General features: G+C 42.0%; 2 protein-coding genes across 50 annotated transcripts in view; one reads left to right on the plus strand and one right to left on the minus strand.

Moving 5' to 3' along the window:
• Positions 1-25,454, plus strand: part of EIF4G3 (eukaryotic translation initiation factor 4 gamma 3) — a 375,324-nt gene that overhangs the window by 16,155 nt on the left and 333,715 nt on the right. The window lies entirely within an intron of this gene.
• Positions 14,481-14,773, minus strand: LOC123570224 (cytochrome c oxidase subunit 7C, mitochondrial-like). Its single transcript, XM_045379071.2, has one exon. It carries the CDS (start codon positions 14,670-14,672, stop codon positions 14,481-14,483), a length of 192 nt encoding a protein of 63 aa, XP_045235006.1. The 5' UTR covers positions 14,673-14,773.

The following is a 25,454-nucleotide window of genomic DNA, read 5'->3' on the forward strand; positions in this document are numbered from 1 at the left end:
TTAGGTGTAATAAAAAGTTTGTTTTGGGTAAAGACTTTCCACAAAAAAACTCTTCAATTACTTGAAATTGGGAAGTGGGAATGAGTGGAGTTGCTGATTTTGTAAGATTATATCTGCTTTAGGTTTTAAATTATTATGCATGTCTCTAGCTTAGCTCTTACTCAATATTCAAAGGAAGTAGGTCTTAATTAGTCCATGTATAATTTTAATGGCATCAAGTACCTAATTAATATTGTTGAATCTTTGAGGCTAATGTAGTCAGCTGATACTCCCAGTATTACATTGTTGATCTTTTTCAGAAATATTAGAATTTGGAAGTGGTCCAACTTCCTGGAATAAATGCTGTTTCAAAAGCAGACTACAGAGCACTTGACCTTAGCTTTTTACCTTTTATATTGTGTGACTGAGTGAGTGTATTTAAATGTGGTACATTTTAGGTAAGGCAATGAAAGCTGAATGCGGCTCTAGAATGTCACTGATTTCATTCTTGATCTTCATTAGAAAAATCATAGTTAGGCCGGGCGCGGTGGCTCACGCCTGTAATCCCAGCACTTTGGGAGGCTGAGACGGGTGGATCACGAGGTCAGGAGATCGAGACCATCCTGGCTAACACGGTGAAACTCCGTCTCTACTAAAAAATACAAAAAAACTAGCCGGGCGCGGTGGTGGGCGCCTGTAGTCCCAGCTACTCGGGAGGCTGAGGCAAGAGAATGGCGTGAACCCGGGAGGCGGAGCTTGCAGTGAGCTGAGATCCGGCCACTGCACTCCAGCCTGGGCAACAGGGCGAGTCTCCGTCTCAAAAAAAAAAAAAAAAAAAAAAAGAAAAATCATAGTTAAAGGATCCAAATATAAGTATGCATTAGCTTATTTTTCCTTTACACATAATAGACACTTAGTAAATTTAAAAAGAAATGTCTTTGAAGGGTACCACCAAAAACCAATGATTTTTCTAAGCTGGAAAGGAGTTTGGGGATTTTTCTGGTTCAACTTTCTGCCCCCTCTCCTGCCTTTGTTCCAGAGGCTGAGGGGAGGTGAGGGAAACTTGCCTAACCATAAAGTTCATGCCATTGCAAGGTTATTTGAGGTCTTTAACAACACTGACCAGTGACCTACTAATAGATCCTGTTTCTCCTGTAATGGTCTTGGTTTGGATAGTAATTTATATGGATACCCCTACCTGGTAACCATTACATGGCTTAGACAATTAGGAATCAATCTTCCTCCCTCCCTCCCTCCCTCCCTCCCTTCCTCCCTCCCTCCCTCCCTCCCTTCCTCCCTCCCTTCCTCCCTTCCTTCCTTTTCTGTCTTTCTCTCTCTCTCTTTCTTTGTGTCTGTCTATTTATTGGAGATGGAGTCTCGCTCTGTCCCCCAGGCTGGAGTGCAATGGTACCATCTTGGCTCACTGCAACGTCTGCCTCCCAGGTTCAAGCGATTCTCCTGCCTCAGCCTACAGAGTAGCTGGCATTATAGGTGTGTGCCACTACACCCAGCTAAGTTTTGTATTTTCATTAAAGACAAGGTTTCTCCATGTTGGCCAGGCTGGTCTCGAACTCCTCAAGTGAACCTGCCTCGGCCTCCCAAAGTGCTGGGATTACAGGCATAAGCTACTGTGTCCCGCCTTTTTTTTTGTTTCCGTGGTGACTTGCTCAGTTGCCCAGGCTGGAGTGCCATGGTGTGATCTCAGCTCACTGCGACCTCCTCCTCCTGGGTTCAAACGTTTCTCCTGCCTCAGCCTCCAGAGTAACTGGGATTATAGGTACCTGCCACCACACCCGGCTAATTTGTATTTTTAGTAGAGACAAGGTTTCTCCATGTTGGCCAGGCTGATCTCGAACTCCTGACCTCTGGTGATCCGCCTGCTTTGGATTAGTTTAGATATCATTAATTTATTATAAAAGACTTGAAAATTATTTACATGATGAATGATTTTAGAACTTTAGTGGAATGGGCAGCTTCACATTGATGCCATTTCAGTAGTGATTTATTTCAGTTTACATACTTTCCAAGAGTATCACCATCTCTAAATGAATAATCCTTGTCACCTAGAGCTGCTTTGGCACCTCTAAATTCTGGAAGAACTTTATCTCCACCTTTTTTTTTTTTTTTTTTGAGACGGAGTTTTGCTCTTGTTGCCCAGGCTGGAGTACAGTGGCGTGATCTCGGCTCACCGCACCCTCTGCCTCCCGGGTTCAAGCAATTCTCCTGCCTCAGCCTCCTGAGTAGCTGGGATTACAGGCACTCGCCACCATGGCTAATTTTTGTATTTTTAGTAGAGTCGGGGTTTCACCATGTTGATTAGGAAGGTCTTGAACTCCTGACCTCAGGTGATCCACCTGCCTTGGCCTCCCAAAATGCTGGGATTACACTGGCACATGAGCCACCATGCCCGGCCTATCTCCAACTTTTACATTGACTGGTTGAATCTCTCTCTATCCTTTCGTTCAGAGCCTGATCCAGCAGCTACTGCTGTTGCTTGCCATACTTTTCTTTGAGATTTTTCTGAAAGAATTATGCTTCCTTTGGTTACGATTTCAGTGGCACTTGTTTTTCTTTTTTTTGAGATGAAATTCTGCTCTTGTTGCCCAGGCTGGAGTGCAATGGTGCGATCTTGGCTCACTGCAACTTCCGCCTCCCGGGTTCAAGCGATTCTCAAGCCTCACCCTCCTAAGTAGCTGCGATTACAAGCATGCGCCACTATGCCCTGCTAATTTTGTATTTTTAGTAGAGGTGGGGTTTTGTCATGTTGGCCAGGCTGGTCTTAAACTCCTGACCTCAGGTGATGCACCCGCCTCAGCCTCCCAAAGTGCTGGGATTATAGGCATGAGCCACCAGGCCTGGCCGGCACTTGTTTTTCAACCAATGCTCAAAGAGGAAGAAACTTATTTTTTGAGACAGAGTCTCTCTCTCTTGTCCAAGCTGGAGTGCAGTGGCGCGATCTGTGCTCACTGCAGCCTCTGCCTCCCGGGTTCAAGTGATTCTGCTGCCTCAGCCTCCTAAGTAGCTGAGATTACAGGCGTGTACTATTGCTTCCGGCTAATTTTTGTATTTTCAGTAGAGATGGGGTTTCACCATGTTGGTCAGGCTGGTCACGAACTCCCGACCTCAAGTGATCCGCCCACCTTTGCCTCCCAAAGTGTTGGGATTACAGACCTAAGAAACTTTCTAAATGCTTTTCCTGCCATGACTCCCAGCACTACAGGTCCTGCTCTGCTCTCATACTGTGCTGGAAGGAGAGACCCCGATGTCCTTTTTCTGTTTCAGGATTCTAATTGCATTTTGTTATTTCTCTTTATTCTCTTACGGTTTGTAACTATTTCTGTGACTTTCCTTATGTTTTGTGACTTTGACACTTTTGAAGATTACTGATCCATTGTTTATAGGGTATGCCTCAGTTTGGATTTGTTTGATGTTTTCTCATGAATGGGGTGAGGTTATGCATTCCTTCTCATTGTCCCATATCAGGAGATTCGTGATGTCAGTACGATGATGCTTACCTTGATTACTTGGTTAAGTTGGGGTCTTGAGAGTCTTTCTATTGTGGAGTTATTTTCTTTCCTTTTGTTGTTCATAAGTATCTTGTGGGAGATACTTGATGAGTTTGCAAACAATGTTAAAGTCTTCTCAAACTTTGGTTCTCAATTTTAGCAACTGGTGGAGCTTGTCTGCAAAATTTATTGCTTTTGTGGTTGCCTAACTGTGACTTTCTATTTCACTCTCTCCTTCTACATTTATTGATTGTAATTCTATGAGGAAGAGCTTTCTTTCCTTCATTTGTTTATTTATTATTCATATCACTATGGACTCGTGGGTATGTATTTTATTTTATGGGTTAAAATCTAGTAACTGTCATTGTTTTGTTACTCAGATTGTTCTAGCTTTGGCCATCAGGAATTCCTTTAGGTTGATTTCTGTGTTCTTTCAAGAAGCCATCATCTTTTTTTTGTTTGAGTTGGAGTTTTGCTCTTGTTGCCCAAGCTGGAGTGCAATAGCGCAATCTCGGCTCACTGCAACCTCTGCCTCCCAGGTTCAAGCGATTCTCCTGCCTTAGCCTCCTGAGTAGCTGGGATTACAGGTGTGCGTCAGTACTCCCGGCTGATTTTTTTTTTTTTAAATTTTTATTTTTAGTAGAGACGGGGTTTCTCCGTGTTGGCCAGGCTGGTCTCGAACTCCTGACCTCAGGTGACCTGCCCACCTCAGCCTCCCAAAGTGCTGGGATTACAGGCGTTGAGCCAATTCGCCTGGCCTTTTTTTTTTTTTTTCTTTTTTTTTTTTAAAATGAGACAGGGTGTTGCTGTGTTCCCCAGGCTGGAGTGAAGTGGCTTGATCACGGCTCGCTGTGACCTCAACTTCCCTGGCCCAAGAGATCTCCCACCTCAGCCTCCCGAGTACCTGGGACTATAGGCATGATGGGCGTGCACCACCATACGTGGCTAAATTTTTTTTTTTAGAGGAGTCTTGTTCTGTCGCCCAGGCTGGAGTGCAATGGCATGATCTCGGCTCACTGCAACCTCCACGTCGCGGGTTCAAGCAATTCTCCTGCCTCAGCTTCCAGAGTACCTAGGATTACAGGCACCTGCCATCATGCCTGGCTAACTTTTTGTATTTTTGTAGAGTTGGAGTTTCACCATGTTGCTCAGGGGTTTCACCATGTGAGCCACCGTGCCTGGCACGTGGATAATTTTTCAATTTTTTGTAGAGATGGTCTTACTGTGTTGCCCAGGCTGGTCTCAAACTCCCAACCTCAGTTGATCTTCCGGCCTTGGCCTCCCAAAGTGCTAGGATTACAGGCATGAGCCACCATACCTGGCTTTTTTTTTTTTTCTTTTAAATAATCTATTTTTAATGTATCAGCTGCCATTGGAGCCATAGTACCAAAGTGTGATCAGAAAATTAAGCTTTTTCTTGCATGCTATTTTTTTTTTTTTTGAGACGGAATCTCACTCTGTGTCAGACTGGAGTGCAGTGGCACGATCTTGGCTCACTGCAGCCTCCACCTCCCAGGTTCAAGTGATTCTTCTGCCTCAGCCTCCCAAGCAGCTGGGATTACAAGTGTGTACCACCACGCCTGGCTGGGTTTTTTTGTGTTTTTAGTAGAGACAGGGTTTTGCCGTGTTGGCCAGTCTTGTCTCGAACTCCTGACGTCAGGTGATCTGCCCGCCTCGGCCTCCCATAGTGCTGGGATTGCAGGCATGAGCCACTGTGCTGGCCTTTTTTTTTTTTTTTTTTTTTAAACCCTTGCTCTGTCACCCAGGCTGAAGCGAAGTGGTTTGATCATAGCTCACTGCAATCTCGAACTCCTGGACTCAAGGGATCCTCCCATTTTAGCCTCCTAAGTATCTGGGACTACAGGCACACACCACTGTGCCCAGCTAATTTTTAAAATTTTTGGAGAGATAGGGATAGGGGTCTCACTTTGTTGTCTAGTCTGATCGGAAACTCCTGGGCTTAAGCAATCCTCCTGCTTCGGCCTCCCAAAGTGGTGGGATTATAGGCCTGAGCCACTGTACTCAGCCCTTGTTTTTTTATTTTTAAGCTTTGCCAACATCTGAGTTTCCCAACAATCGTGTTCTTAATTCACGTTAATACGTTATTAGAGTTAAAAAGGATTCCTTCTTATATTGCAGATAAAAGAAGGAAGTGTGTAGAAGATTTTTTCTTTTTTTTTTTTTTGCGCCTCAAATTTGAAAGGCCTTCTATCTATAGATTGTACTAGGACCTGCAGATCCAATGTCTTTACTCCTCATAGGTAACAATTTGATTTAGTGAGAAAATATAGGTATTTCTGTTTTTGAGTTTTGTTAACAGCAAATTGTTTAGATGGGATTAAAGGCCCCAAATGTACTCTAGTTATCTTTGTGGAACCCATGGATGAACACCGAGAGAGAGAGAGAGAGAGAGTGTGAGTGTGTGTGTGTGTGTGTGTGTGTATGTATGTACGTGTGTATACTCAAACCATTGGACTCAAACTCAGATGATTCTACTGCCTCAGCTTCTTGAGTAGGTGGGATTACAAGTGTGTGCCACTGTGCCTGGTTTATGTTGTGTTTTAGTGGTGTTAAATCTTGAGTATCAGGTCAGAGTGATTGTTTTAGTTGGAGGAGCTAAGTTGAAATAAATATTTGGTCATCATAAGTTACAGTTCATAAGCACTTTAAAAATAATCGCTTTTCTTCAATTAACTATATATTGGCTTGGCGTGGTAGCTTATGCCTGTAATTCTAACACTTTCGGAGGCCAAGGTGGGTGGATTGCTTGAGCTCAGGAGTTTGAAACCTGCCTGGGCAACATGGCAAAACCTCATCTCTACCAAAAATACAAAAGTTAGCTGGGCGTGGTGGTATGCGCCTCTCGTCCCAGCCACTTGGGAGGCTGAGGTGGGTGGATCGCTTGAGTCCAAGAGGTAGAGAGGCTGCAGTGAGTGGAGATCGTACTGCTGCACTCCAGCCTGGGTGACAGAGTGAGACCTTGCCCCCCCAAAAAAAAAAAAAAAAAAAAAAAAAGCTATGTATTTATCAAATAGAGTCCAGGCACAGAAAGGAAGTTTTCTTATGCTTTCAGTGCTTTCAGTGACATTGAAGGCTTTGGTCAGTTCTTAAGGGCACCAGTGTGAAATTAGTTGACGATAAGGACAATTGTGAGAAACCTCCAGTTGGTCAAATAGCCTTTGGAAACTTACTGCTCGTTATTCTTTCTGATTTTCTTGGAATATTTTTTTTTTTTTTTTTTTTTTGAGACAGAGTCTCGCTCTGTCGCCTGGGCTGGAGTGCAGTGGCCGGATCTCAGCTCACTGCAAGCTCCGCCTCCCGGGTTTACGCCATTCTCCTGCCTCAGCCTCCCGAATAGCTGGGACTACAGGCGCCCGCCACCTCGCCCGGCTAGTTTTTTGCATTTTTTTTAGTAGAGACGGGGTTTCACCGTGTTAGCCAGGATGGTCTCGATCTCCTGACCTCGTGATCCGCCCGCCTCAGCCTCCCAGAGTGCTGGGATTACAGGCTTGAGCCACCGCGCCCGGCCTTTCTTGGAATATTTTGAGAGAAAAGTCATTATTCCCTTTTATTCCAGAATCATGTTAATGAGGTAGCTTAACTGCTATTCAGCTGAGGGCTTAACTGAGTATAAAAGGACAACTGGTAATGGTAAACTGAAGGAAAGACTAGTAGAATCTTGAGAAAGAATAAGAAAAAAGAGAAGAGAAATGTTATTGTTTTGATATTACAGATTAAGCTAACCACAGTACCTGATTCTTAGCAGGTGCACAATACTTATTTAATCAATAATTAATGGAGCAAATATTTATTAACTAACATTGTATGTCTGTGCTGTCTATTGAAGAATATACAAAAGAAACCTGAGGCTGGGTGTGATGGCTCACACTTGTAATCCCAGCACTTTGCGAGGGTAGACAGAAGGAGCACTTGAGCCTAGGAGTAGGAAGACCAACCTGGGCAACATAGGTAGATGCTGTCTCCACCAAAAAAAAAAAAAAAAAAAATTTAGCCACGTGTAGTGGTGAGTCTCAGCTGTGTGGGAAGGGCTAAAGCAGGAGGGTTGCTCTAACCCGGGAGGTTGAAGCTGCAGTGAGTCATGATCATACCACTGCACTCCAGCCTGGGTAAGAAAGAGAGCAAGATCTTCTCTTTAAAAAAAGAAAAAAAGAATATACAGTACTCTCAAATGGAGGTAGGAGATCAGAAAGTCAGTGAGGACTAGAGGAATAGGAAGTAGTATTTGGGCTGACTTGAAGTTGAGGGGAAGGACATCTACAGTTGAGGGAAATGGTATGGGCAGAGTTGTCAGTGGTTAGGAAATGGTGTATGGTGTTATTTGGGGTAGTCTGAAGACCCACTGGGCTAAAATAGAAAGCAGTGAATGTGCATCTGACAATTTTGGAGACCCTTTGGATATCTAACTGTATAATTTTTTTTTTTTTTTTTTTTTTTTGAGACGGAGTCTCGCTGTGTCTCCCAGGCTGGAGTGCAGTGGCGTGATCTCGGCTCACTGCAAGCTCCGCCTCCCGGGTTCACGCCATTCTCCCGCCTCAGCCTCCCAAGTAGCTGAGACTACAGGCGCCCGCCACCACGCCCGGCTAGTTTTTTGTATTTTTAGTAGAGACGGGGTTTCACCATGTTAGCCAGGATAGTCTCGATCTCCTGACCTCGTGATCCACCCGCCTCGTCCTCCCAAAGTGCTGGGATTACAGGCTTGAGCCACCGCGCCCGGCCCTAACTGTATAATTTATCGTTTATTTATTTTTTTTGAGACAGGGTCTTGCTTTGTTGCCTAGGCTGGAGTGCAGTGGTTTGATCATGACTCACTGCAGCCTCAACCTCCCAGACTCATGCAATACTTCTGCCTCAACCTCCCAAATAGTAGGGACGACAGGTGGTCCCAGGTTGATATTTTGTAGAGACGAGGTTTCACTATGTTGCCTAGCCTGGTCTTGAACTCCTGGGCTCAAGCGATCCTCTGGCTCCGGCCTCCCAAAGTGCTGGGATTACAGAGGTGAGCCCCTGCGCCCAGCCTAATTTTTCCAAGGTTTTCCAAGGTTTTGCTGAGGTACATCCTGTCTAGAGGGAAATGGAAAGGAAAGGGTGATCGTATCATGAAAGCTATCATAAAGGAAGAAAAATAGGGATTTGAATATCTTTGATGAAAGAAGAGTTAAAATTGACTCCAGGGTTTTGAGACTAGAAAATGATGCTGTTCAGTGATGTAGTAAGAAAGATGTAGGATTTAATTGTATACATTGTTTTGAGATAGTGGTCAGATAAATTCAGTTTAGGACATGTTGGATTTGAAATGAATGAAATGTCCAATTCATTTTACAAACAAATGGAGATAACTGAAGATGTTTGGAAATGGGGAGATGGAAGTCAGATGAGCAGAAATGGTTGGAAAAACAAATCTGTGAAAATATAAGCATAATGGAGAGAGAGGGAAGAGAAAAGCATAGATTATTAGTAGTCTATGCAGTGTCTGGTTACTTGAGGAGGATGAGGAAGCTTACAGAAAAGAGGAAGAAACTGCTGAGAGGAAAGAGGAGGATCAAGGCAGCACAACCTTTAAACTATCCAGAATAGATTCCCACTGAGTTTTGTTTATGTAATTGGAGGAAGTGACATTTAATCCTTGACAGCTAGTTTTTGATTGAAGACTCTTGAGTTTTTTTTTTGTTTTGTTTTTTTTTTTTTTTTTGAGTCGGAATCTCGCTCTGTCGCCCAGGATGGAGTGCAGTGGCAGTCTCGGCTCACTGCAACCTCTGCCTCCCAGGCTCACGCCACTTTCCTGCCTCAGCCTCCCGAGTAGCTGCAGGCACCTGCCACCATGCCCGGCCAATTCTGTGCATTTTTTTTTTTTTTTAGTAGAGATGGGGTTTTACCATGTTAACCATCATGGTCTCGATCTCCTGACCTTGTGATCTGCCTGCCTCAGCCTCCCAAAGTGCTGGGATTAGAGGCGTGAGGCACCGCGCCCAGTCTTTTTTTTTTTTTTGGAGACAGAGTTTCGCTCTTGTTGCCCAGGCCGGAGTGCAATGGCACGATCTCAGCTCACTGCAGCCTCTGCCCTCTGGGTTCAAGTGATTCTCCCATCTCAGCCTCCTGAGTAGCTGGGACTACAGGCATGCGCCACCACGCCCAGCTGATTTTTGTATTTTTAGTAGAGTTGGGGTTTCACCATGTTGGCCAGGCTAGTCTTGAATTCCTGACCTCAAGTGATCCGCCTGCCTCAGCCTCTCAAAGTGCTGGGATTACAGGCATGAGCACCTGGCTTTTTGCGTGTTTCTCCTACAAGTCTAAAATTAGTTCTTTAGGGCTTTGGTTTGGAGAGTTACGTTTAAGTTTATACTTTTGCTTATTTCCTATAATCACATTTTAGAAATAAAAAAACATTTCAAAATATTTATTTATTTTTTTGAGATGGAGTCTCATTCTTTCACCCAGGGTGGAAAGTGGCGCTGTCATAGTTCACTGCAAACTCCTGGGCTCAAGCTATTCTTCAGCATTAGCCTTCCAAGTGACTGAGATTAGAGGTGTGAGGCACCGCAACTGGCTAAAACATCAAAAAGATGGAAACCACTTGCTATCTCCCTAATAGGCTGCTATTGGGGTTCTGGGCAGTAGTTATTGTGAAATCATTAATTTGAAACTGGAGTTTTCAATAAAAGATTTTCATATGCTAATCAGGAATTAGGCAGAGCATGATAAACTCCGTTACTATCCTTAGTTGATAAATTTTAAGCAGAAGAAAAGGAACTGTTTGAGTTAGCTTGTCTTGGCCTCATTATTGTGGATTTTCTGTTTTTTTTTTTTTTTTTTTTTTTTGTGAAAGAGTCTTGCACTGTTGCCCAGGCTGGAGTGCAGTGGCGCAATCTCGGCTTACTGCAACCTCTGCCTCCTGGGTTCCAGCGATTCTCCTGCCTCAGCCTCCTGAGTAGCTGGGACTATAGGCGCATGCCACTGCCAGCTAATTTTTGTGTTTTTAGTAGAGGTGGGGTTTCACAATGTTGGCCAGGATGGTCTCGATCTCTTGACCTCATGATCCGCCCGCCTCAGCCTCCCAAAGTGCTGGGATTATAGGTGTGAACCACTGGCGCCTGGCCGATGTGTAATTTCTTAGACTTTTTGATATAGTGAAAATAGCTTGTGGACGATGTGTTTGTGGGCCTAAGGCATCTTGCCCACGTGTGGGGAACTCCTTTGTTAGCCCAGTATTTGAACCATTGGGAGCTGGTGATTTGGCAAGCTGTTTTGTATGGAGTGTTGAACAAAGCAGAGTTGGGATACTTTCTGCCTAGATTCTAAAGAGAAGCCTGTGTTCTCGTTGTGTATTCTGACTTGATCGTTCGGTAGATATTTGTTTGGTAGATGTTAGAGCACTGAAAGTGTGTCCTGGGCTAAGCACTGGGGAATTAGAAATAAGACATAACCTTTGCGTTCAAGAAACTTACAGTCCTAGCCTGGGCAACATAGCCAGGCCCTGTCTCAAAAAAAAAAAAAAAAAATTTAGGCTGACATAGTAACGCCTGTGCCACTGTAGTTACAGTTACGAGAGGCTAAAATGGGAGGATGGCTTGAGGCCAGGAGTTTGAGGCTGCTGTGAGCTATGATTGCGCCACTGTACTCCAGCTTTGGTGACCGAGTGAGACCCTATCTCTTAAAAAAAAAAAAAAAAAATTGAAGAAACTTAAAGTCCTTATTCAGGAGACAGATATGTAAGAAGGTAAAGAGAAATCAGTAAGCAGAGGGCCTGTGAGAGCTCTGAGGAGGACCACTTAGCGGGTGAGTGGGAAAAGATTGAGAGAAATGAGGGAATTCAAAGGCTTCTTGGAGAAGGGTACTCCTCTAAACTGAAACTGGAAGGATGAACAAACCATACGAAGGAGAGCAGTGGGATAAAGAGAATTCCAGCCAGGAATCAGTGCATGCAGAGACTCAAGACAGTGAAAAATGACTTACCTCTTATTGGTAGAGCAAGGATTTGAAGGGTAGTGGACAGATAATCAGAGGCCACAGGAAGGGCCTTATAAACCATGCTAAAAAGCTTGAAGATCACTCAGATGACAGTGAGAAGCTGTACTGAGAAGCTGACAGTGAGAAGCCGTCAGAGCTGTAGGCTAGGGAATGACTGGCCAATTTGTGTTTTAGAAGGACCCTTCTGGAAGCATGTTAGGAGGGAGGGTTGGGTTATATGTTTGTAGTGAGTAATTCAAATCCAAGATTGATGTGTGAATTAAGTTTTTTACTTAGGACTTTTAAATAGATTTTATATACTTTTCATAAGGATGACTTTTCAGATTACCTTTTTTTCTTCAGTTTTTCAAATAGGTATAAAAAAGCTTGTATCTAGGTAAATTCCCATGATTGTTATCCAGTCTGCATTTAATATATACATGTATGTATACATATATATATATATTTTTTTGGAAACGAGGTCTTGCTCTATTGTCTAAACTAGGGTGCAGTGGTGTGGTCATAGCTCACTGCAGCCGTGACCTCCTGGGCTTGAGAGATCTTGTTACCTAAGCCTCCTGAGTAGCTGAGACCACAGATGTGTACCACCACACTTGGCTCATTTTTTTTTTTTTTTTTTTTTGCTGGGCAGAGTGGCTCACGCCTGTAATCCCAGCACTTGGGGAGGCCAAGGCTGGTGGATCACCTGAGGTCAGGCGTTCGAGACCAGCCTGACCAATATGGTGAAACCTCACCTCTACTAAAAATACAAAAAGTTAGCCAGTCATGGTGGTGTGCACCTGTAGTCCCAACCACTTGGGAGGCTGTGACAGAAAAATTGCGTGAACCCGGAAGGCGGAGGTTGCAGTGAGCCGAGATTGCGCCACTGCACTCCAGCGTGGGCGACAGAGCAAGACAGAGATAGGGGTCCCCTTATGTTGCCCAGGCTATTCTCAAACTCTTGGGCTGAAGTAATCCTCCCACCAGGGCCTCCAAAAGTGTTAGGATTATAGGTGTGTGCCACTGTGCCTGGCCTACATATTTTATTTTAGTTTTTGAGATGGAGTTTCACTCTGTTGCCAAGGCTGGAGTGCAGTGGCGTGATCTTGGGTCACTGTAGCCCCCGCCTCCCAGGTTCAAGCGATTCTCCTGTCTCAGCCTCCCGAGTAGCTGGGATTACAGGCATCTGCCACCAAGCCTAGGTAAGTTCTGTATTTTTAGTAGAGATGGGGTGTCTCTGTGTTGGCCAGGCTGGTCTCGAACTCCTGACCTCGAGTAATCTGCCCGCCTCAGCCTCCCAAAGTTCTGGGATTACAGGTGTGAGCGACTGCGCCCCGCTGGCCTATATATTTAAAAAATATATTTCTGTTTTCAGTTTCAGCCTTTGTTTATGGTTAGTGAGTGGTTAGTAGCAGGTTTGTAGTAGATTGTTTATAAGTGAGTAAAATTGAGGCGTGTTGTTTTAATACTCAAATAATGAGACAATAGTGAAAGTACCTGCTCATCAAAAGGTAGGACATCTTTTATCATAGTGCTAAAGAGATACATAGATGGAGATATACATAGACGTATAGATACATAGCATATATCCGCATCTCCTTATTAATAGTTCAGCTAGAATTTGAAATGTTAGGTTAAATTGGCTGCCTTTGAATGAAAAAGGAACATCTATTTGTGTTCAGGGTGTAATGCTCAGATGAACCATTGGATATGAAACCAGAAAGCAGTTAGGAGGTGTTTTTCAGTTTAGTCCTTCACTGGAAACCAAAACTTTGAAAATTATATTTGGAGGGGAGGCTACTTATGACAGAATTCTTAAAGATGAACTACTTTTGACTCAGAAGTGAAACTGAGTTGAAAATATTCAAAACCAAAACAATAGATACTTTCATAGAATGTTGCAGGTTGTTTTGCCTTTCTGGCTCTCACAAAAAAGGTTAGTGATTGATATTGTATCTGCATATTTTCTATTCCTTTCTCTGTACTTTAGTTAATAGCATTTTGTGATTAAAAAAAATAATGCCCTTGACTTACTTTTTTTTGTTGTTATTGAAAGCAGTTTTTCCTGTGTCTGAGCATGTATAACATTAGTGGTTTACGTAGAGAGTTTGTTTATTGCAACCGGAGGCACATTCCTAGGCAAGAATGGTTTTTTAATGTTCAGTTATCCTATTTCCAGTAGGACATCTTCAGAAATGAGCAAATTCCGTTAAACCAATAACCCTGATTTTGGCGGATAAGCGCTTATATAATTCTGCTTTGAGAAAAGAGATTGTTCATTCTACTTTAGGAACTACTAGCTAAGTCTGGTGCTTCTTAACCCTTAACTAAGAAAAATGAGGCTTGCTGACAATGGGTAGTTTTTACTGGCCTGTGAAACCCAACAGCGTGTTCAGCAATGTAAACCACAGCAGCTGTCTTTTGCTGGCTTCACTGTTGTTTGAAGTATAATGAAACTGCTTCTTGGCTAGGCTCGGTGGCTCACGCCTATAATCCCAACACTTTGGGAGGCCAAGGTGGGAGGATCACCTGAAGTCAGGAGTTCAAGACCAGCCTGGCCAACATGGTGAAATCCAGTCTCTACTAAAAACAGAAAAATTAGTGCGGTGTGGTGGTGCATGCCTGTAATCCCAGCTACTCAGGAGGCTGAGGCAGGAGAATCACTTGAACCTGGGAGGTGGAGGTTGCCCTGAGCCGAAATTGTGCCATTCATTGCACTGCAGCCTGGATTACAAGAGCAAGACTCCGTCTCAAAAAAAAAAAAAAAAAAAAAAAAAAAAAGCTGCTTCTCACAAATGGCTACACCTGCTGCCTCATCTTCCAGCCCCTAAATAACTGTAGTATCCAGCATTATTGAATGCTGGGACTTGAGAATAAAGAGAACCAGAATCTTCTTTTTTTTTTTTTTCATGTCATAAGTTTATTGACAAACATACCTAGTATGCCATGAGTTAGAGTTTGATCCATTTCCAGAGGCTGTATCTCTTAAAATGCTCTTCATATCTGTTAAATGGACGAGCTGAAACATCCTTATGATTTAAGCAGTTGGTGTTGTACTATAAGGAAGGGTGCAGCAAATGCAGATCCAAAGTACAAGCACATCTTAACTAGTAACGCCCACTTGTTTTCCACTGAAAATGGCGAATACTTCCCAGGACCCTCCTCATAGTGGCTCCTATGGACCACAGAGGTTGTGAACTTCCGGATGCTGTGGCCCAACATAGCGCTGCTGGAAGCTCTGCGAAAAGCGCAGAGACGGGGGACCGATGAAATGGCGGCACCTCATCAAGACCTTGTTTTCACGACCTTGTTCCCCCGTGCTCGAGAACCAGAATCTTAGAATGTGAGAGTTAGAATGTATTATGGAAATCTTTAACTCACCTCCTTCTCAAATGGCCTCAGCTATTAAAAAGAAATGTTACTGTGGTAGCTGTCATAGTAGGTAGTTAAAAGAATGATAGTGCTATTCAGAATGCCATTAGAATCTTCTAGATGAGTGAAGACGTTTGTCTGTCTAGGAGTCTTTGAGATGTAGTATCTTTTAGCCGCCTTTCAAAAATAACACATTCTGAAAGTGACTGAAAGCTACTAGGGGCAGCACACATCCGGGCCTGCTATACACTTCAGGAGGACTGTGGGAAGAAGTAAAAATGAAGAGTGACCATTGTCCCTCAACATTTTCTAATCTAATTAGAAAATAGATTTGAGAAAGGAGGGAACTTTGGAGCATTTAGGAATCAATTTGTGATTATTTAAAAATTATTTTGGAGACAGCATATTTCTTTGTTTCCCAGGCTGGAGTGCAGTGGCTATTCACAGGTACAGTCATAGCTCCCTGCAGCCTCGAACTCCTGGCCTCAAGCCATCCTTCTGCCTCGGCATCTTGAGTTGCTAGGATGACAGAGTGTGTACATCGTGCTTGGCTTGAATGGATCTTTTACCTATGTATGATTTTGTAACATCATGCATTGGTTATTTGGAAGATTATAGGATTATGCATCAGTTATTTTGAAGGTAATTGTTCATTAAGTTATGTAAAATTTCCAAATGTTGATATATTTTTTATATGGCATAAAATCATGTTATTAATAGCTGATATCACTATGATCTTATAAGGAGAGTATTTTGGGAAGCTCTCTGGGTCATGGTAGTAGATACCAGCTTACTGTGACTTGTAACGGCTGGAAAGGTAATTGAAGTTGCATTAGGAAACAGTCTGGGAGTGGAAGGGAAATGGATTTTACTTTTATAAAAAAGTTTTATGTTGAAGGCCCTGTAGGGGGCATTTTATTTTTCTGGTTGCTTTTTTTTAGTGTTAGCAAGTTTGATTCCATCTAAGGAGTACGTAACCAAAGGTAGTTGGCCTTTTCAAATCTGTGAACCCAAAGATTTAAAAAAAAATTTATTTGCTTTTATTTTATTATTTTATAGAGACAGGGTCTCGCTCTGTTGCCCAGGCCGGAGTACAGTGGCATCATCTTGGCTCATTGCAGCACCGACTTTCCAGACTCAAACTATCCTTCTGCCTCAGCCTCCAGAGTAGCTGGGACTGTAGGCATGTGCCACCATGCTCAGCTAACTCTTGAATTTTTTTGTAGAGATGGGATTTCACCATGTAGCTCAGGCTGTTCTCAGACTCCTAAGTTCAAGCAATTCACCTGCCTTGGCCTCCCAAAGTCTTAGGATTATAGGCTTGAGCCACCGTGCCTGGCCCGAAGAAATGTCTGTGATGGAATGTATAGTGTACTTCTGAGCTTGCCTGCTTTTTTTAGGTGCTTGGTTCCCTGTCAGTTATAAATCTGGGAGTCTTTAGAACTTCTTCTGAGCCTTTTAATCCCTCCATTCTCCAATCTAAAGCTAGACCTCATAATTGTCTGATTAGAGTCCTGGATCAGTCTTACCTCATGGAATTGGTTTCAGTTTTTCCCTAGGCTTAGTTACTATCTTCTTTTGTTTGAATTTAAGTCTGTTTTACTAAACTAGTATCTAGAGTGAGATAGGGACTAGGATGAATCTCTTTCCAAGTGGAGTGGGTGATGTAGTTTGATCTAGGAGTTTGTTTCTTGTGGCCCTAGGTGATGTAACAGAAACTGGACTGTTGTATTATATTTTGTTAGTATTCTAAGAGATTTTTTTTAACATACATTCAAGGGTTACCTTGAAATTAGCCCTGCTTTTTTTTTATTTAATACAATTTGCTTTTATAGAATTATACTTTGAAAGTTGGTATTCAAATAAAGTCCTGATCTCATGTCATCTTTCATGATAGTAAACCTTTTGAAACATGCTAAAGGCTTAGTAATATGACGTTGGGCAAATTACAGGCTATATAGGCATTGAAATACTATATAACCATTAAAAATGTTACAGAAACATTTACTGATATAAAAAAGTGCACATTTTCTCTGTGGAAGTTAGTTAAAAATAGCATGTATATTCAAATTTTATTTAAATACATTAGGAAAAGGTGCTTGATTATACAGCAGTGTTCATGTGGTTACTGGTTGCTGGTGAGATTAGGTCATTTGATTTCTTTCTGCAATAAGTAATATTTTGTTTAACCATGTTATTGATTGATTGATTGATTGATTGATGGAGTCTCACTGTGTTGCCCAGGCTGGAGTGCAGTGGTATGATTCTGGCTCACTGCAACCTCCGCCTCCCGAGTTCAAACAATTCTCATACCTCAGCCTCCCAAGTATCTGGGATTACAGGCGTGTGCCACCATGCCCAGCTAATTTTGTATTTTTAGTAGAGATGGGATTTCACCATATTAGCCAGGCTGATCTTGAACTCCCGACCTCAGGTGATCCACCCGCCTCGACCTCCCAAAGTGCTGGGATTACAGGTCTGAGCCACCGCACCCGGCCAGTTATTTTTATAATTAGCAAATTAAAGCTACTTCTATTTTGGAAAATCAAAACAAGTTAAAATTTGACTCTCCGTGAACTCTCATTCAGCAAAGATTAAATTACATTATTTTAAGACAGTGAAGAGGAATTTAAAATGCATTTAGATTTTCAACAGAAATCAAGGGAGTTTTTGTTGTTGTTGTTAACTATTAGTTGAGTAGAAGCTAAACTCGTTAAGCGTTGTGTTCCCCATTCTGATTAATGTTGGTTTTACCATAGAATCAGTATAGTGCCGATCTCACATTTTGATGAATTAGGTTTCCTCAAATTTTTCATGATGCTATGAAAAACGGTTTAAAGTGCTTAAGTATAGGCATCTTTTTTTTTTTTTTAAACCTTATTTTAAATGACATGGCATATTATTGCAACATTTTTTATGATGCCTGCTTCATTGTTATTTTTGTTAAAGAGTTTCCATTTTAAAAGTCCTTTGCCATCTTGTCCTTACTGTCCTGGCTTTCATCTGGGACTGCAGCAGGGCTGAGCCAAAAATGGCTGCTGCAGCAGCAGGGGCGGGCATAGTATAGGACTTGGCTTCTGTGGTTCCTGTGAAGACGCAGGAAGAGAAGCTTGGGGAGAATGCCTTGACTTGGGATTCTCTTAATGGTTGTGGCCACAAGAATTGGGCTTTTCTTGTGGAAGAATTTCCATACTGTAGATTCTGCTGTTTGGAGGGAATGACACTGAGTATTGGGATTTACAGCATTAGTGGGGGACCCACCCATTCTCTGCAGTAGAAGAAATCTTAGCTGATGCTGTCATTCACTGAGCAGGATTGGCTGTTTTCAGAAAGCAGCAAGGCTTACCTGTCTGTGTCAGTTGATGACAGATACATGTCCAGAATGATGGTGATTTCTAGCTTGGTGGGTGAATGTACTTAAATGCAAATTATCTCTCAGGGATGGAGTGGGTGGCATATAGTAGAGGATTAAAAAGGTCTTCCCTTTCGTGCAGCTCGTGTGAGGATTACTGTTCCATATAAAAAATCTGCTTGGTATGTTAAGGTGAGAGATGGGGAGTGGTTTGAGTAGAGAATTAAAGTTGCTGTATGTGCTCTTTGGGCCACTCTCCAAGAGGAAATACACTGCCATTTGGATGGGGTGAGTTTGTGCCTGAGTTCCAGTCCTTTCTGCCTGTGACTAGAGATAGGCATGATGTAAAAACACCAGGATCTGCTGCTTAGCAACCAGTAAAATACCGTGTATCTAGATAGGCAGTAACACAGTACTTCATTCATTTCTCTTTCAGTGTGATGAAGAGAAAAGGCTTTTTTGCTTAAGAAACAGAAAAACCCCCATTCTCTAGGAAAGCCATATGTAATCATTGTGGAAAATACAGGAAAAAAAAAGAAGTTTACTCATAACTCTAACTCATTGATGTATTTTGATAAATTTCGTTGAAGGAATTTTTTGTTTATATATTATACATATTTTTGTACATATTTATGTACACATGGGTTGGCATATATGTGTTTATATGTATACACACATTTGCGTAGCTGCAAATCATACTGTAAATGTAACTTTATTATTTTTCCTATTTTAACATACTGATATATTAACATTTGTTTCTTTCTTTTTTCTAGAGATAGAGTCTCTGTCGCTTAGGCTGGAGTACAGTGGCATGATCATAGCTCACTCTAACCTCCAACTCCTGGGCTCAAGCTGTCCTCCTGCCTCAGCTTACTCAGTCGCTGGGATTGCAGGCATGAGCCACCTTAACTGGCCAGTATAGTCACATTTCAGTAAACATTTTGAAGGCATCTTTAATGGCTTTATAATATTAGATACATGACCGTGCCACAATTTACTGAAAACACATTCCTTACTGCTGGATTTTTGTTTTTTTTTTCTTTTTTTGACATGAGGATCTTGCTGTGTTTCCTAGGCTGACTTTGAACTCCTGACTATCCTCCCACCTCAGCCTCTCAAGTTGCAGGGATTACAGACATGCACCATTTACTCGATTTTTAAGTTAACAGTTTGCTATTGAAAGGAGTGCTGAGACCAGGCAGGGTGGCTCATGCCTGTAATAACCAGTTTGGGAGGCCAAGGTAGGCAGATTGCTTTAGGCCTAGGAGTTCAAGACCAACCTGGGCAACATAGCAAGACCTTGTATCTATGAAATTAGAAAAAAATTAGTGAGGCCTAATGGAGTGTGCCTGTAGCCGTGGCTACTTGGGATGTTGAGCTGGGAGGATTGCTTGAGCTCAGGAGTTTGAGGCTGCAGTGAGTTATGATTGTGCTATTGCACACTCCAGCTTGGGTGACAGAGTGAGACTCTTCTCTTAAAAAGAAAAGAAAAAAAGGAATGCTGGAAACCATCTTTGTGCATAATGCTTTTCAGTATTTTAGATACTTCCTTAGTAAAAGTAAAAATTACTGAGTCAACAGGTGTGAACACTAGGAAAATTGATCTATATTACCAGATACGAATTTTCACTTTACCTGCAGTGTACCCTAGTGCCTGTTACATTTTTAAAATTGTTTTTATTGATACATAATACATGTACATATTTTCAGGTTCTGCTCTTTTTATCAGCATTAAATATTGCAGTCTTTCAGTTTTTGTTTGTTAGGTGAAAATGATAGACGATTTTAGTTTGCATTTCTTTCATTACTTGTAAGGTTTATTTTTTCTCCCTTGTTTACTAGGTTTATTTATTTATTTTTTTTGAGACGGAGTCTCACTCTTTCGCCCAGGCTGGAGTGCAGTGGCTGGATGTCCGCTCACTGCAAGCTCTGCCTCCTGGGTTCACGCCATTCTCCTGCCTCAGCCTCCTGAGTAGCTGGGACTACAGGCGCCTACACCACGCCAGGCTAATTTTGTTTTTGTATTTTTAGTAGAGACGGGGTTTCACTGTGTTGGCCAGGATGGTCTCGATCTCCTGACCTCGTGATCCGCCTGCCTCAGCCTCCCAAAGTGCTGGGATTACAGGCGTGAGCCACTACGCCCGGCCATTTATTTCCTGTTTTGGAAATTATTTGTTCATATCCTAGGCTCATGTATTTTTTGAGATTTTGGTTTAGGTTCAAAATTTAGCAAAGGCTGGGCGCGGTGACTCATGCCTGTAATCCCAGCACTTTGGGAGGCCGAGGAGGGCGGATCATGAGGTCAGGAGTTTGAGACCAGCCTGGCCAACATTAGTGAAACCCCGTCTCTACTAAAAATACCAAAAATTAGTCAGGTGTGATGGCAGGCACCTGTAATCCCAGCTACTCAGGAGGCTGAGGCAGGAGAATTGCTTGAACCCGGGAGGCAGAGGTTGCTGTGTGCTGAGATTGCGCCATTGCACTCCAGCCTGGGCGACAGTGTGAGACTCTGTCTCAGGAAAAAAAAAAAAAAAGAAAAAAAAAACTTAGTAAAATAATGCATGTGTTTTATAAATAATACAAATTATATAGATTTATTTATTTATTTATTTTTTGAGACAGAGTCTTGCTCTGTCGCCAGGCTGGAGTGTAGTAGCACGATCTCAGCTCACTGCAGCCTCCGCCTCCCGGGTTCAAGAGATTCTCCTGCCTCAGCCTCCTGAATAACTGGGATTACAGGTGCCTGCCACCATGCCTGGCTAATTTTTTGTATTTTTAGTAGAGACGGTGTTTCACTATGTTGGCCAGGCTGGTCTCGAACTCCTGACTTCGTGATCCACCCGCCTCGGCCTCCCGAAGTGCTGGAGGATTACAGGTGTGAGCCACTGCACCTGGCCAATTATATAGATATATACCTTCATATGATGTATTTTAAAATGGGAAAAACTCTTTTCACTTATACTTTCATGATTAAAGGTTATCACAGTTGACAGTTTGGTGTGTCTGTTCTTACCTTTTTATATGCATTTACATATAAGGAGAAGAAGAGGGAGAGAGAGAAAAGCAGAGGTTTTAGAGGATGGACTGGAGCTGGGCTTTGGTTTGTGTCCTGACTGCTGGAAATGTGAAGTATCACCTTGGTGGATTTGGAGTCCCAGCTCTCTTGATTTAGTGCTGTGTGTCTTGGGAAAGCGATTTCACCTGTTTGTGCCCTAGTATCCTTATATTTACAGAGAGTGGTAGTTATAGACTCTGGTGTCTTGAGTTCTGAGGATTAAATGAGTTAATACATTTAGAATGCTTAGAATAGTACCTGAGAACCAGTGTTATATAGTAAAATAGGTATAGTAGTTGCTGTTAATATTATTATTGTATTACATTACTGTGTAAAAGGAATGTAAGTAGGATTATACTGCCCATGCTTAGTGTCTCCTTATTTATGTATCATATAAATCTTTGCCATGTCAATACATACAGACCATTGTGTAGTCTAGTTGTACTATTATTTTTTTCCTATTTGTGGATATTAATGTAGTTTTTAATGGATATTTTGGTATTAAAGTTGTAGTGCATATCCTTGTACATATATATCTTTGTGTATATGTATTTTAGTAGAATGGAGTCCTGTAAATAGAATTGCTGAATTGAAAAGTATGTAAATAAAAGAGCAACAACTTGACAGTCACTTTTTCAATACTAAGAACTTTTCTTTCTGCTGCTTTTTTGGGGGCTAGCAATTGTACCTTATTTTATGACTTTAAACAATTTTTTTGAGAAGAGTCTTGCTCTGTTGCCCAGGCTGGAGTGCAGTGGCATGATCATGGCTCACTACAGCCTTGACCTCACTGGCCAAAGTGATCCTCCCACCTCAGCCCCCCAGATAATTAGGACCATAGGTGTACGCAGCCATGCTCAGCTAATTTTGTTTATCTTTTGTAGAAATGAGGTCTCACAACGTTGAACAGGCTCGTCTTGGACCCCTGGGTTCAAGCAGTCTTCCCTCCTTGGCCTCCCATGTTTTATGACTATTAATCACGAGTCTTTTCAAATATACTAATTTGAAATTTAATAAACCTTTTCCTATACTGTGCACCATCTCTCTCCTCTGGGAGATCTCCTCTTTGTTCTTTACTTTGTTAATGTATGGTAATTAGTAGTTTCTATTCATAGTTATGAATGAAGGATGAGGTCTTCCAATAATTTTTTTTTGGTTGTCTGTAGGGAATTCAAATAATTTTTTAAAATGAATATATTATTTAAAAAAGTGGAAATACCTATGTTAATTCATGGTACGTTTGTATTATGGTCAGTTTTTTATGTCTGCATACTATTTATGTTTTGTGGAGTGGAGTTTCTTATACAGAATATTTTCCAAATATATTTTAGTTGTGATTTTGGACCTATATCATCTCCTCAAAAAAATAGATACTGTGAGGTGGAAATCCTGAAATTTCTTCCTTTTTTTTTTTGAGATGCATTCTCGCTTTTGCCCAGGCTGGAGTGCAGTGGCATGATCTCTGCTCACTGCAACCTCTGCCTCCTGGGCTCAAGCGATTCTCCTGCCCCACCCTCCAGAGTAGCTGGATTACAGGCACCCGCCACCACGCCTGGCTGATTTTTGTATTTTTAATAGAAATGGGTTTTTGCCATGTTGGCCAGGCTGGTCTAGAACTCCTGACCTCAGGTGATCTGCCTGAGACTGATCTGCCTCAGCCTCCCAAAGCGCTGGGGTTATAAGCGGGAGCCACTGCACCCCACCCAAATCCTGAAATTTCTGAAATAACTGTATCTTTAGGTAACTTACTAGCTTTTGAAGAGTTCAAGTTTGCCTTTTATTACAATTATTGCATTGATAGTAGTAGTATTTTATAGACTTTCTTGTGTGAAATGAAAAGCTCCTTGTGACTATTAATTTTTCTTATTCCAGTTATTGAATTACTGTTGTCACCATCTAATATGTAATTTTATTTATTTATTTTTGAGATGGAGTTTTGTTCTTGTTGCCCAGGCTGGAGTGCAATGGCGTGATCTTGGCTTGCTGCAACCTCCGCCTCCCAGGTTCAAGCAATCCTCCTGCCTCAGCTTCCCTAGTAGCTGGGATTGCAGGTGCCCACCACCATGCCTGGCTGCTTTTTTTTGTAATTTTAGTAGAGACTGGCCATGTTGCCAGGCTGGTCTCGAACTCCTGACCTCAGGTTATCCACCCGCTTTGGCCTCCCAGAGTGCTGGGATTACAGGTGTGAGCCACCGTGCCTGGCCAATTTTAATATTTTTTAAATATAAAATTGCCTCTCTGATTTGCATATTGTTTGTTATTGAAATTAACTGTTAATAACCATATGTTTGCCCTTCATTTACTTTACTTTATAAAAGTTCTTGAGACAGGGTCTTGCTCTATTGCCCAGGCGGGAATTCAGTGGTGCAGCCGTGGCTCATCTCAGCTTCAGCCTCCTGGGTTCAAGTGATTTTCCTGCCTCAGCCTCCTGATTAGCTAGGACTACAGGTGCACACCATTGTGCCTGGCTAATTAAAAAAATTTTTTCTATAGAGACTGGGTCTCACTATGTTGCTCAGACTGGTCTGCGATTCCTAGGCTCAAGTAATCCTCCAACCTCTACTCCTGAATTTTTTTTAGTTTTGGAGACAGATTCTCACTGTGTTGCCCAGGCTGGAGTGCAGTGGCACTATCTTGGCTCACTACAGCCTCGAACTCCTGGGCTCTGTTGATCCACCTGCCTCAGCTTTCTATGTAGCTAGAACTGCAGTCCTGTGCCCACTACAATCAGCTAATTTAAAAAAAAATTAAAAATATTTTTGGTAGTGATGAGGTCTTGCTGTGTTGCCCAGACTGGTCTCAAACATTTGGCCTCAAGTGATCCTCCTGTGGTGGCCTCCCAAAGCACTGGGATTGCAGATATGAGCCACCACACCCAGCCCATTTACTGTAATTTTTAACCTGTGAGAATTTTGTGATATTGGCTAGATTTTGTCGTAGAGATTTGTATGGTACCAAATTTTATTCCTAATATACTGGATAACTAAATGGTTTTGGTGAAACTTTACCATTCACACTTGAATATTTATGTTTTCCTTAAGGGAAATCACAATGTATATAAGTTTTTAATTTTGTTTCAAGTGAATTCCATAGCTGGGTGTGGTGGCTCAAACCTGTAATCCCACTGAGTCGGGGGCAGTGTGGAAGTATCCTTTGAGGCTACGTGTTTGAGACCAGCCTGGGAACCACAGTGAGACCCTGACACTTAAAAAAAAAAAAAAAAAAAGGCATCAAATAAACTGGACACTTTAAGAGATATATTGGTCAGGATCATTGGGTTTAGAAGATAGAGCAAAACCTGAGAGTTAAACCCTAGGATTTTTTTTTTTTTTTTTAAAGCTCTGGTTCTACTTGAAGTAGTCATGTGATCTTTGGCACTTCTCTTAATGTAACATCTTGGAACTTGGTTTCCTTGTCTATATCAGAGAGTTGATGATACCTTACAAGTTGTTCTGAGGATTACATGAGCCTTCTATGCAAAATACCAAATACATTGATAGAGATATGGTTGGTACTCAAGAAATAATGGCATAATTTTTTTTTTCTTGCTATGTAGGCTGGTCTCTTTAACTCCTGGGCTCAAGCAATCCTCCCACCTTGGCTTCCCAAAGTGCTAGAATTACAGGCATGAGCCACCATGCCTGGCCAGGAAACAATGCTATTATTATTCTAGCCAGCATAAAACAAAACTCATTTCCTGGAGAATTAGACTATTTAACAAGGCACACGCTTATCAGTACGTGCTTTACCTCTTCTAGTGTTCTGCTGTGTTGATATTAGTGACCAAGATCTGCATAGTTTGAAAACCCTCTGTTTCAAGGATTAGAAGGTAGAAACCTTATGAGAAAGAAATCTGGCCTGGTAAAATGCATCTTCATGGGCTTTTTGAAAGATGGGACTCATTCTTTGTCTTTTAATGGTTTATTTATTATAATCTATTGAAATTTACTTTATGACCTGAGACAAAGCCATTTTACTATTTAGGCGCAGTTTAACATGGTTAAACCTGTCTATTACTCAGAGTGTACCAAGGTGCTTTTATTTCTCAAGAGTTCTGTTGTATTTCATCCGTAAAAATGATTGAAGCAGGGTCAGGAACCAGTGGCTCATGCCTGTAAGTCTAGCACTTTGGGAGGCCAAGGTGGGAGGATTGCTTGAGACCAGCCTAGGCAACATAGCGAGACCCCCATCTCTGCCAAAAAAAAAAAAAAAGAAAAAAAAAGAA

Source organism: Macaca fascicularis, chromosome 1 (assembly GCF_037993035.2).
Source record: "Macaca fascicularis isolate 582-1 chromosome 1, T2T-MFA8v1.1".
NCBI classification, from domain to species: domain Eukaryota; kingdom Metazoa; phylum Chordata; class Mammalia; order Primates; family Cercopithecidae; genus Macaca; species Macaca fascicularis.

What these genes read in the sequence shown, in the direction of transcription:
- LOC123570224 (XM_045379071.2), bottom strand. Translation starts at nt 14,672, where the DNA reads ATGTTGGGCCACAGCATCCGGAAGTTCACAACCTCTGTGGTCCATAGG.